This window comes from Strongylocentrotus purpuratus, unplaced genomic scaffold (assembly GCF_000002235.5).
Source record: "Strongylocentrotus purpuratus isolate Spur 01 unplaced genomic scaffold, Spur_5.0 spur5_scaffold_2, whole genome shotgun sequence".
Taxonomy (NCBI): domain Eukaryota; kingdom Metazoa; phylum Echinodermata; class Echinoidea; order Camarodonta; family Strongylocentrotidae; genus Strongylocentrotus; species Strongylocentrotus purpuratus.
In genome coordinates this window covers 19,004,848-19,017,749 of record NW_022145605.1, presented here as the reverse complement: position 1 = coordinate 19,017,749, position 12,902 = coordinate 19,004,848, and the positions used below count along the sequence as shown (strand labels likewise).

The following is a 12,902-nucleotide window of genomic DNA, read 5'->3' as shown; positions in this document are numbered from 1 at the left end:
AACACGTAGGGCCATGCATCTCAGATTTAATATTGTTAAACGATGCCTTCAAAGCTAGTGGACCGTGTTGGCTGTAGCAAGTGGAGGGGGTGGAACAATATGTGAAGATTTCTAAACTTTTAATTGCGGGATATGTTTTTGTTGCTCAAGAAGGAAGGTTTCAAGGATATAATTCTGTATTAACTTCAAATTCACAGCTGAAATTAAAAGATGGTTCAAGAAATCACAAAAAGCAGCACAATTTAAAGGTGAAAATAAGTTTTTCGACCAGACAGATATTCTATGTTTTTGGTGCTATGATCCTATTAGTCTCGAGGCTTATTTGAGGAAAGTTGGTCTTGATTTGGTCTATTCAGACCTTATCTGTGACAATTATTAGTGCTGTGTAGTACTTTGAAGAAGTTGTATTTACTAGTTTGACTAAGAAAGATATTTTACAGGACAGCTTGGATATAATTGATAAGAAAATAGACGCTTACTGACAATCATTTTTGTATATTTCATGTCATTCTTTATTTACAAATGAACCATACTATACTATACATTTGAACAAAAGTTTGACTTTTTACTTTGGTACATTTAGTCATACATACATTGTACAAGAAAATGTAAAAGGTAATGGAGGGAATTGAGATACATGTTATTGGTTGAACAATAATCGAAAGAGAAAAAATTATTTGCCTTATAGGCAAAAACAAAAGATATTCAATATGAAACTATTCCGTACTCAATGGACTATGTAGGAGAAAATACAAGGCACATAAGTGGCATCAAAGGCATAGATTACATTTCTGCACACATAATACATTAATATCTCATGTTCTCGACTCTCATTTTTTTTTGTTATGATTCATTTATGTGAAATTTTCCAAAATTCTTATATGCATGCAATTTTCTGGGTTACAGTAGTACTTTACTTGAAAAGCTATCTGTCAACTCCCATTTCAGTCTGAAAGCATACATTCCTAACAGCAGTTCAATGCACTTTTTAAATAATTTTTGATTCAATTTTTATAGTGAAATACATGACTGTGTTAGAATGAACCTTTACTTTCTTTAGTTATATTATAAATCAATGCCTGGATGAGTGAAAAAAGTTGCATATCTTATTCATTTGTGAAATTCAGTCACATGTAATGAAACTTGTAGAAAAAATATTATTATAGAAGTTGATTGGAAAGTATTCTGGATGTTTTAATATAGTACTGTTTGTGGCTAGAACAACATAAAGTATATCTGGAGTTGTCTTTATGTAAAACTTGTACAAAAGAGAGGTTGTTAGCAAATGTATATTTATTCTGTACATTAAAAGCGATCATATGGCACAAATTCTTATTAATATAATAAAGCCTCTTAGATATTATACAACTCAAAATAAATTAATGGCTTCTTCTTTGTTCTTTGTCGTCATCCGTCTTCGTCATATTCCTCATCAGGGGCACACTGTGTAATTGAAATGAAAGAAGGGGTATTATCAATACAATCATTGATTGTCTTGTTCCATGCAATGTCTTCAAAATTAACATATTTTAATCAGAAAAGTTGATCATATAGCATGTAAGTATTGGTGTGTAATGCAAGGTTCTGGAGTCTTGGTAAAGTAACAATCACTGTACACAGAAAGATGTATATGGGACAACACAAATGGTGTCGGGGCTAGTACTACCTTGATTTCCTTATCTTTCTATGCTCATTACCGGTACTCGGCCAAAATACATTTTCTTCCAAAATTGTTTGGCACATGACATTTATTTGTAATCTTGAACATTCTGATTCAGTGTAAGTTTCTGTAAAAATTAATTTTCTTTTTTTTTACCAGAACTCAAGTTTATCTTTAACAGTTTGACTTGTAAGCAGCGCTCTAGTTGTTTTGTTAAGGGAATTATAATTACCCGGTAAAGAACTATTTTCTATATTCCATCTACGGGATATGAAGGAAAAACGGATGTCCAATAAGATATCGAGGGCACATTTATAACAAATGATTTCTAGAGAAATATGGAGACTTCTTAACTGATCAATCACAATTCCATAACTTTCAAACCACGTGCATCATATTCTTTAACATGTTTTCTTCAAACATTTATGCTTAATCTCATTTACTGCTTCTATTGAGAGCCAAACTGATACATGTACCGACTGTTAAAAAAGAGCTCTCTTTCTCTCTCTCTCTCCCTTTCTCTCTGCATACATAAATCACACTGACAACATTCCATATTTTCTACAGTAAGCAAATGTCTTTGGCTCGTGCTACAGTCAAACCTGCTTTAGTGACCACCTGTCTACAAAGACCACATTTGTTATTTCCCTTGAAAATGGTTTCTCATTGAAACATGTACTAAAGGAACCTGTCTACAAAGACCCCTTTTTGTGTTCCCCTTGGGTGGTCGCTACAGACAGGTTTGACTATACTTACATAATATTCCACAAAGGAGATCTGTCCATCCTCATTCCTGATCATGTACTGTAGAGACAGGAAACCTCTGTTGTCTGTTCGTATGGACACTTTGCTAGACTGCATCAAGGCCTTGATGGAGGGTTTCAACAGACACAGCTTATACCTAGGGTGTGGTTAAGAGAATGAAATTACCGGTAGTAAATATCAACAATGTGTCCATGGCCAATGAACTGAACAGAATCAAGAGACAGGAAACCTCTATTGTCTGTTCGTATGGACACCTTGCTAGACTGCATTAAGGCCTTGATGGAGGGTTTCAACAGACACAGCTTTTACCTAGGGTGGGGTTAAGACAATAAAACTAGTTAATATCAACAATGTGTCCATGGCCAATGAACTGAACGGAATCAAGAGACAGGAAACCTCTATGGTCTGTTCGTATGGACACCTTGCTAGACTGCATTAAGGCCTTGATGGAGGGTTTCAACAGACACAGCTTATACCTAGGTTGGGGTTAAGAGAATGAAATTACCGGTAGTTAATATCAACAGTGTGGCCGTGGCCAATGAACTGAACAGAATCAAGAGACAGGAAACTTCTATTGTCTGTTCCTATGGACACTTTGCTAGACTGCATTAAGGCCTTGATGGAGGGTTTCAACAGACACAGCTTGTACCTAGGGTGGGGTTAAGAGAATGAAATTACCGGTAGTTAATATCAACAATGTGATCATGGCCAATGAACTGAACAGAATCAAGAGACAGGAAACCTCTATTGTCTGTTCGTATGGACACCTTGCTAGACTGCATTAAGGCCTTGATGGAGGGTTTCAACAGACACAGCTTGTACCTAGGGTGGGGTTAAGAGAATGAAACTAGTTAATATCAACAATGTGTCCATGGCCAATGAACTGAACAGAATCAAGAGACAGGAAACCTCTATTGTCTGTTCGTATGGACACCTTGCTAGACTGCATTAAGGCCTTGATGGAGGGTTTCAACAGACACAGCTTGTACCTAGGGTGGGGTTAAGAGAATGAAATTACCGGTAGTTAATATCAACAATGTGATCATGGCCAATGAACTGAACAGAATCAAGAGACAGGAAACCTCTATTGTCTGTTTGTATGGACACCTTGCTAGACTGCATTAAGGTCTTGATGGAGGGTTTCAACAGACACAGCTTATACCTAGGGTGGGGTTAAGAGAATGAAATTACCGGTAGTTAATATCAACAGTGTGGCCGTGGCCAATGAACTGAACAGAATCAAGAGACAAGAAACCTCTATCGTGTGTTCGTTTGGACACCTCGCTAGACCCCATTAAGGCCTTGATGGAGGGTTTCAACAGACACAGCTTATACCTGAAGTAAAGTGGAATGAACAGAACAAAACTTATCGAGCTAAGACTGTTTGAAATCGTAAGTCTGAAAGAGGCTACATGTATCTATCTACTAAAGAGACAAGGGGGTGTTTCACAAAGATCCTAAGTTGAACTTATCTCTAAGTTGGACTTAAAAATTATGGACAGCCATTGGAGTCTTAAAATGAAATATATTCAAAAGCAGAAATTCAAGTATTTTAGACTTTTTATAAATTCCACATCCAGAACATGAACTCTCCTTGATGATAGAAAATATGAATGATTTGAATCAACATTTAATGCCTTTCAAAATAACTTTTACAAAATATTTTCAAAGATGCTAATGGCTTTCCATATTTTTTAAGTCCAACTTAGAGTTAAGTTCTACTTAGGATCTTTGTGAAACACCCCCAAGAAATCCCTAATGTATGTTCGTATGGACACCTTGCTAAACTGCAACAGAGACTTGATAATGGGTTTTGTCACAGCTTAGACCTAAGATGGGGTAAGCAGATTGTAATTGTCTACTAGTTAATAACAACAGTGTGGCAGTGGCCAATATACTGAACAGATTCAAGAGAAAGGAACAGTCTCTTGTCTTTTGTAAGAGGGTCTTCATAGATGTAGTTTGTATCTGAGATGGGAGTAATAGAATACAACCTGGTTAATAACTCTGGTTTAAATCATAAATCTGAAAGGGACCAGGGACTGAAAACATTGGAAACATCCCTTTTCTTTTTGTATGGACACCTTGCTACAGTTGCTAGGTTTATTGCCATTTGGTCTACAGCCAGTTTGTCTGCTACCCAACTAATCTATTCCCATATGGTCTACACCCAGCCTTTCTACTATGTACATGGTCTAATAATGATTTTGTCTGTTTTTCATTTGGTCTAATGTCTGTTTTTCATTTGGTCTAACGACTGTTTGGGCAGAATGATTATTAAACCCAATGGATACCGGTAGTGGACGGGCTGGGTGTGGACCATATGGAATAGACTTATTGGGTAGTACTTGATATTACCTTATCTAGCTAGCACACATAGCTTGATACAAAGTCAAGACCTATCATACATGTATTATTCTCCAAATAGACCATTTCAGATCAACCTCAACAACACATACCATGCCAATGTAACCAGATACATTTCTTGATAGCAGAGTAATAAATCATGACCTCTAGTCCCTACTGAACTGTAATTTGAAACTAATATACTGGTAGGAATCAAGTTACATGTATATCAGTATACTGGTCGTGGAAAGAATATTGGGATAGGATAGGTAAAACGAGGCGGCGGGTGGCATAAGTGGATGACAAACAGACAGACGAAGAAAGGAGTGGTAAGGAGAATTGAAGGACAGGGGAAGATATGGAGAGAAACATAGAGAGGAAAGTGAAGGGGAGAGTGAGAGCAAAGCAAGAGTGGCAGAAGGAGGAGGGAGAGCAAGCGAGTGAGGGGGTGGGAAAGCGATGGAGTGAGAGCAGGAATTGGAGAGCAAAAGAGCAAGTGAGAGAGAATGGGAGAGAGGCCGGAAGAGAAATAGAGAGGGAAGTGGAAGAGAAATAGAGAGAGAGAGGGAAAAAGAAATAGAGAGAGGGAAAGAGAAATAGAGAGAGAGAGAGAGGGAAGAGAGATAAGGGGAAGAGAACTAGAGAGAGAGAGAGAGAGAGAGAGAAGGGGAAGAGAAATAGAAAGAGAAGGGAATGAGAAATAGAAAGAGAGAGAGAGAAATAGAAAGAGAGAAAGAGAGAGAGAGACAAGGGGGAGAGAAATAGAGAGAGAAAGAAGGGGAAGAGAGAGAGAGAGAAATAAGGGGAAGAGAAATAGAGAGAGAAGGGGAAGTGAAATAGAGAAAGAAAGAGAGAGAAAGAGAAAGAGAGAGAAGGATAAAGAGAGAGGGAGGGAGAGAGAGAGCGGTAGCTAGATTCTTACTCACCTCGTGCTCTGAGTCTGTGTGCATTGAAATGACTCCACCATATCTGAGTCCTTGGGGAAATCAGACTGTTTATCGAAAGAGAGAAAAAGAGAGAGAGAGATTGATATATATACACTTCCTTCCACATGACATTATCTACTTTATTGCTCAACAATTAAAGCTTATCTTACAGTTCCTCAGGAGCAGGTTATAAATCTTATATTACACTGTACTGTTCTATTTTTGTGCTGAATGCTGAGGAAAGTGAGGCTTTATTTTACACAAATTCCTACATAACTTTGTCAAGACCATGAGAAAGTACTGTGAATTTAGTAGGAATGAACTACTCAGTCAAGTTGATTGCTTTTAGAAATTTTACATAATATACATGGAATTTAAGGATGGCATATGAAGTTGAAGTTTAAACAATACCGTAAAATATATGCTTGTACTTCCATACAGTCTGGAGAGGGTCAGTTTCAGTTTCATCTTTCAGTGTTAAATGCTTTGCTCACAAGACAATCTTCTAGGTAGCATCACTTAATGACAGTATCCACTTGAAATGGCGATAAAATGCGGTGACATGATAAATAAAATCGCTTATATTTCATGCAATGCACAATACCATGAATGTACAATGGCATCAAAACGATTCTAAAGTTATGATACAGTTGCCTGTTTTCAATCATCGAAGTATCAGTAGTCTAAATGAATTACATCTAAGGAGTAAGGACTCTTGATTAAACAAATGCTTTATCTTGACTACATACATGTACATGTAGCTGTCTCAATGACATAGTATACATGTACAAATGTATGGTTCTATTCAGTAAGATTTTTGTCTGCCAATTGCCTGAAGGGTGCCGAAGGAAATTAGTGTCGCAGCAGGATTCGAACCCGTACCTTGTGGTTCAAAGTCCTGAGACTTGTCCACTAGACCACAACACCTCTACACTTTACATTTGCTACTTCTTGGATGTGTATGCAAAGGTAAAGAGAGAGAGAGAGAGAGAGGGAAAGAGAGGAAGAGAGAGAGAGAGAGAGAGGGAAAGAGAGGAAGAGAGAGAGAGAGAGAGAGGGAAAGAGAGGAAGAGAGAAAGAGAGAGGGAAAGAGAGGAAGAGAGAAAGAGAGAGGGAAAGAGAGGAAGAGAGAAAGAGAGAGGGAAAGAGAGAAAGAGAGAAAGAGAGAGGGAAAGAGAGGAAGAGAGAAAGAGAGAGGGAAAGAGAGGAAGAGAGAGAGAGAGAGAGAGGGAAAGAGAGGAAGAGAGAAAGAGAGAGGGAAAGAGAGGAAGAGAGAAAGAGAGAGGGAAAGAGAGGAAGAGAGAAAGAGAGAGGGAAAGAGAGGAAGAGAGAGAGAGAGAGAGAGGGAAAGAGAGGAAGAGAGAAAGAGAGAGGGAAAGAGAGGAAGAGAGAAAGAGAGAGGGAAAGAGAGGAAGAGAGAAAGAGAGAGGGAAAGAGAGAAAGAGAGAAAGAGAGAGGGAAAGAGAGGAAGAGAGAAAGAGAGAGGGAAAGAGAGGAAGAGAGAGAGAGAGAGAGAGAGGGAAAGAGAGGAAGAGAGAAAGAGAGAGGGAAAGAGAGGAAGAGAGAAAGAGAGAGGGAAAGAGAGGAAGAGAGAAAGAGAGAGGGAAAGAGAGGAAGAGAGAGAGAGAGAGAGAGAGAGAACAAGAACAAATCTTACATAAGCACTGCCCGCATGACCGAACGTAGAGAGTCTGAAGTATGGTTTGTCCGGAGACAGCAGAATCTCAATCACTTCACTCGTCATGTCAAGCTCTTGGAATGCATCTTTCAAGCAATCACTCTATAAAACAAATAGAATGTGTATGCAAAGGTAAAGAGACAGAGAGAAAAATATCTTACTTAAAGATGAAGTTGAGTTCTGGTCATGCGATTGATTGTGAAAGAAAAGGTGTGGAATGCATCAGAAAAAGTTGATCATGTAGCATGTAAGTATTGGTGTGTACTGCAAGGTTCTGGAGTCATCAAAATCATAACAAATTTGGCTCAGTCTTGGTAAAGTAACAAGCACACTACACAGAAAGATGTATATGGGACAACACAAATGGTGTCGGGCTAGTACTACTTGATTTCCTTATCTTTCTATGCTCATCACTCAGCCAGTATACATTTTCTTCCAAACTTGTTTAGCACATGACATTTATTTGTATTAAATCTTGAACATTCAGTGTAAGTTTCGTTAGATTCTGTGAGAATTGATTTTCTTTTTTTAACCAGAACTCAAGTTTATCTTTAAACACTGCCTGCATGTCGAATGTAGAGTACCGAAGCTGTGACTTTTTAAAAATGTATTTTTAGAATTTCTCAATTTTTACTTTATTTTCCGGAGGAGCATAAAAAATAATGTCAAAATGTTGAAAACCAATTGAATATGTTAAGTATTGCCTGAGATATGACCATCTGAATAAAGAGATTTCCTATGTTATGAACCAGAGCAAATAAAACTGAGTTCCTTTAATATTCAGATGGTCATATCTCAGCCAATACTTAACATATTCAATTGGTTTTCAACATTTTGACATTATTTGTTATGCTCTTTCGGAAAATAAAGTAAAAAATTGAGAAATTCTAAAAATACTTTTTTGATGACATAAACAATTCATAAATAAACACTTGGTTTACTGGAGGTAGGGAGGGGGGGGGGGGGGTCTTTGCATACTTTGAAATACATGCACCACATTTCAAGCTACACACTTTCTGCCTTTTTCTTCTTGAAGTTTTGAACATCTTTAGACACCAAGTTTATGAGGGGAGCTCAAAAAAACATAATACAGTCAGGGATAACATCATTAATTTTATCACTTTTTTTGGCCCTTGGAGCTTTGATGAGTCTATAAAGCAAAGGAGACTAATGCGACAAGCAGTGTGAAACTATCAATAGTCATTACTATCTGAAAGAGCATGTGCATTCTTTTCCATCATATTAACATAAATGCATGAGTACAGAGGATTACAAATTACTGGAAACAGTGATAAATTTGTTATAAGAAGCTCAGATGTGCCAAGTCAGGAAGATTTTGGCATGTACTGAGTGCAACAGTGGGACTCAGATGAATTCATGAATATATTTTATACCAAATAATCTTTACCTTCATAATGATTTTATTGACGACGTTAGCACTGCAGAAGTTGAAGTCCAACATTTCATCCGGTTCCAATGTCTTGATACTGCAGTCCGTCACAACACCACTCTCTTCAAGCCTGTTCAATACCGAGAAGATATTGCTATTATCAGTTATTGTACATTTGTATACTTCATTCATCATCATCACAAATATCCGACGTCTTCTCCCTACTGATTCTCTTTAAATATCAGCAGTACCTTTTAATTCTTAAGTGATTGATAAAATCAATAATGAAGCTGCTACAAACGAAACCTCCTACCATCAAAACTTTAAAAATAAGAGCTATAGATAGAAACAAAATTGTTGTTAAATATAATCCTATCAAGATTAAAGATACAAAAATAATCTCCAGCCTAAGTCAATAAATACCTGGATACAGAAAGTAAAAATCATCCGCATACAGGTAAGTTTCTCCATGCTTTTCATATTTTTCAACATATTTTGTTTTTTTAAATAAATAACAAGCGAGCAATTTTTTCTCTCCAGATTTGTTGATTTGCCGATTACCAACAAAGCTTGAAGACTTCCAGATTGCTGTCAAAAATAAATGGGAAGGGGGGGGGGGGGGTGGGGGTCATCCCTAAACTGAATATTAAAGCTGACTCACATGAGGAGTAGAGGAGATCCATAGCCCCCGTATGACATCTTCAGAGCGGGTGTGGCGCCTCCCATGGGGTTACTACCAAAAATAGTCAGACACTCCTGGACAGACAAAAAAAATGAATGGAAATCAATGCTCCATTGTTCACATATAAATATTCCGAGATAGACACAAACAGCCCACACGGCACATGGTGGCCACAATCTATGTCTGGACAACCCCCCCCCCCCCCCCCCCCCCCCCCCCCCATTTCAAGATTTCTTGATGGTGCTCATGCATGGGCGTAAATCTGTAATTGATACCTATTGTTCAGGGAGGGATGATCTATTCATTCATCCCCCCCCCTGAACAATAGGTATTACATAAGGATTGACGCCCATGGGCTTATGCATACAGACTAAAGAAATCCCTACTCAAAAGAAGTTAGTTTGGAAACCTGTCTAAGATTCAAAGGCATGTACAGTGTACAATTACAATGAAGAGACAAAAAAACACATCATGACTGAAATCTGAACTTTTCCTTCTTCTTAATAAAAATATTTTGTATTTAGCTAGGATGCCTTGCTCACTCTTTGAATAGCCCTTGCAATGAGAAACCTGAAGTCCACTTCAGTCATGCCAGTTTGTTCTGCTTTTGAGGTCCTATCACTGGCTATATGTATACAGTGGCCTGCCTTATTCTGACAGGATTCAAAGTCTCTCCTCCTTCACTGAAGCTTATATGAATAACTTGTGTAAGTAGGTAAGCAATTCCAAGGTACACATTTGTGGTCATTTTCTATCCTGCATGGTATACATGTATGCTAACATGTGAAACAAAAGAAATGTGCATAATTGACTCTACTTCAACATCATCTTTTTCCTTGATTTGGGGTTTCATCCAACCTCTAGTAAAACTATCAAGTATCAACCTAATGCAATCTTTTATATAGCCTGTACTCAGTATAGTGAGTAACATGGGATAAAATACCTCAGAGTTGCCCATGACTGGACATATTAAGTTACTAAGCGTCTAAGCCTATGGGAATTAGAGAATTCAGCAGTCAATGAGCTACACAGTCAAACTGCTTTAGTGACCACCTGTCTACGAAGACCACATTTTTTGTTACCCTTGAAAATGGTTTCTCTTGAAACATGTACTAAGGGAACCTGTCTATAAAGACCACTTTTCTTTTTTCCCTCGGGCGGTCGCTATAGACAGGTTTGACTATATGCAAATGATCTACCTACAGATGACAAATTAGGAATGCTGAAAAACATACCAGTAGCACCGAGAGGTTGATTTTGAAAGTAGCAGTATCCTCCTGCATGTAGTACTCCTGGAATATGTTAGACTGGATGAAAGCATTGGCCTGGACACACTTGGCATCCTCCACCGTCACTTTAAGTCCGTTCTCACTCGCACAAAACGTAGCGAGCTGCAAAACAGATTGGGATAGACAATTAAAAACAAAGCTTTGTTTCATTGCTATGGATTAATTCTTTAATTAGTATTCATTCATTCTTATGTATGTTAAGTTATTTCTATTCTTTATACGTTTGTAAAATGTGAGCAAAACAAATTTCCAATATTGGACAATAATTTGGAAATTGAAATGTATGTATTATATTTTTGCTAGTGCTTTGACCTCTAACGCACATTGCTTTCTATATCGCACAAATTCGTTAAAGTCTGAGGGAGTGCTGGGATTTCAGAGAGCCACTCACTGTATTAGTATTACAATTACATTTGTTACCCTCACACCCTTAGAAATGTACACCTTCCTTTAAGTTTTATTATTGTTGAGATTTATGGCTTTCTTGTCCAATGAAACATATTTTCTGGTGCCCTCTGGACTTTGGCATACTTTTTAGAATTATCAGTCTAAAAAATGTGGAAAGTGATGAAAAATGCATCTAAATGTAACATGATGAAAGAAAACAGAAATTCAGAAGAAGATAATTTGAGATATTAATTACTAAAAATCTTAGTAAGAGATTAATTGAAGAATGAACTATTCAATACCCTTGAATTGTTTGTTGCCACACTTTCTTAGTTCCTGTCCTGAGTAAAATATGTTGTACATGTGTCCTGAGTAATGTATCTCTAATATGGTTTTTAAATATCGGAGTTTAAACTTTCGCTTTTGAATGAAAATACTGTGCAAGGTTTTTAAATATTAATTACACAATAAAACTATTTTACACAGAAAGCACTCTGTATCTGAAAACAACAAATGCAGTCATGCTTAAATCTTCCTTTTTGAATGAATAATAATTTGGTATCTCTGACACTTAACAGTGTAGGAGGAGGAAGAAAAGTCGAAGATGAAGGAGGAGAAGATGATGAAAAAGAAGACAAAGAATAAGAAAAATATGTAGAAGAAGAAAAAGAAAAAGAAAAAGAAGACAAAGTCAAAGAATAATAAAAAATATGTAGAAGAAGAAGAAGAAGAAGAAGAAGAAAAAGAAAAAGAAGACAAAGAATAAGAACAAGATGGAGGAGGAGGAGGAGGAGGAGGAGGAGAAAAAGAAGAAGAAGAAGAAGAAGAAGAAGAAAAAATGTCACTTAAATTGTATCATAACACACTTTTGCCTTACGGGCTAGGGAATAAAATGTGATAGTGAAATCAGTATCAAAATTTAAATTATTACTTAGCCCTAGCAGGTCTAGATAGCAGGTCTAGATAGTAGATCTACATGTAGGCCTAGACTAAGGCTATCCGACTCCTTCAATTATTTTCATCTCACTCTTTTCTTTCTTTTTTCACAAGTCTTCTTCTTCTTCTTCTTCTTCTTCTTCTTCTTCTTCTTCTTCTTCTTCTCCTTCTCCTTCTCCTTCTCCTTCTCCTTCTCCTTCTCCTTCTCCTTCTCCTCCTCCTCCTCCTCCTCCTTCTCCCCCTCTTCCTCCCCCTCTCCCTCTCCTTCTCCTTCTTTTGCTTTCACTTTTCATCGAGCTCAAAATATATTACAAAAAAATATATCATACAAAAAATTACAAGTCACGTAACATTAGTTATCAATAATTATTAGTACAGCCCCACCTACTGCATTTCTAGTTACTTAGACTAAATTCACAGTCACACTCAAGATAAATTCAATTACTTTTTATAATCTTACCTCTCGATCTTTAAAGTGAATAGCCTTCAGTACCATGGCTACATTTCTGGCATTGTCTACTCTCAAAGATAACACATGTTGTCCGTCTTCGTCACTTTGTTGAGTTGATAAAGACATTTTAATCTTTCCAAGTTGCGTTGCAGACCGAAATTCTGAAGTTTGAGCTTACCGCGTGTTTGCCGTCCTCTCTCGATCTTACCTGTAAACAATAATTTATTCATGCCCTGTTTATGGGAAAGGGGGAGAGGTGGGCAGGGGGAGCTTTATCTAAAGCACTCATTATTTCCTTTACTCTAAATTTGTTAAATGTAAATTACCTTAAAGCGAAATGTGCATACGCGGAACCAAAAAGGAAGGAAAAAACAAGGGTACAATTAGGGGGG

At 37.3% G+C, this 12,902-nt stretch overlaps 1 protein-coding gene across 3 annotated transcripts; it reads right to left on the bottom strand.

Moving 5' to 3' along the window:
• Positions 1–488: 488 nt before the first annotated feature.
• Positions 489–12,699, bottom strand: LOC589646 (cell cycle checkpoint protein RAD1). Of its 3 annotated transcripts, XM_030991896.1 has the most exons (8): positions 12,520–12,699; positions 10,683–10,838; positions 9,427–9,521; positions 8,784–8,895; positions 7,355–7,477; positions 5,698–5,762; positions 2,417–2,561; positions 489–1,443 (listed from the first exon to the last, which is right to left on the bottom strand). In XM_030991896.1, exons 1-8 carry the CDS (start codon positions 12,634–12,636, stop codon positions 1,408–1,410), a joined length of 849 nt encoding a protein of 282 aa, XP_030847756.1. In that variant the 5' UTR covers positions 12,637–12,699; the 3' UTR covers positions 489–1,407. The 3 variants fall into 3 exon arrangements, with proteins under 3 accessions (XP_030847756.1, XP_030847755.1, XP_030847754.1); XM_030991895.1 differs by lacking the exons at positions 489–1,443; positions 2,417–2,561 and adding an exon at positions 3,132–3,414; XM_030991894.1 differs by lacking the exons at positions 489–1,443; positions 2,417–2,561 and adding an exon at positions 3,582–3,760.
• Positions 12,700–12,902: the final 203 nt, after the last annotated feature.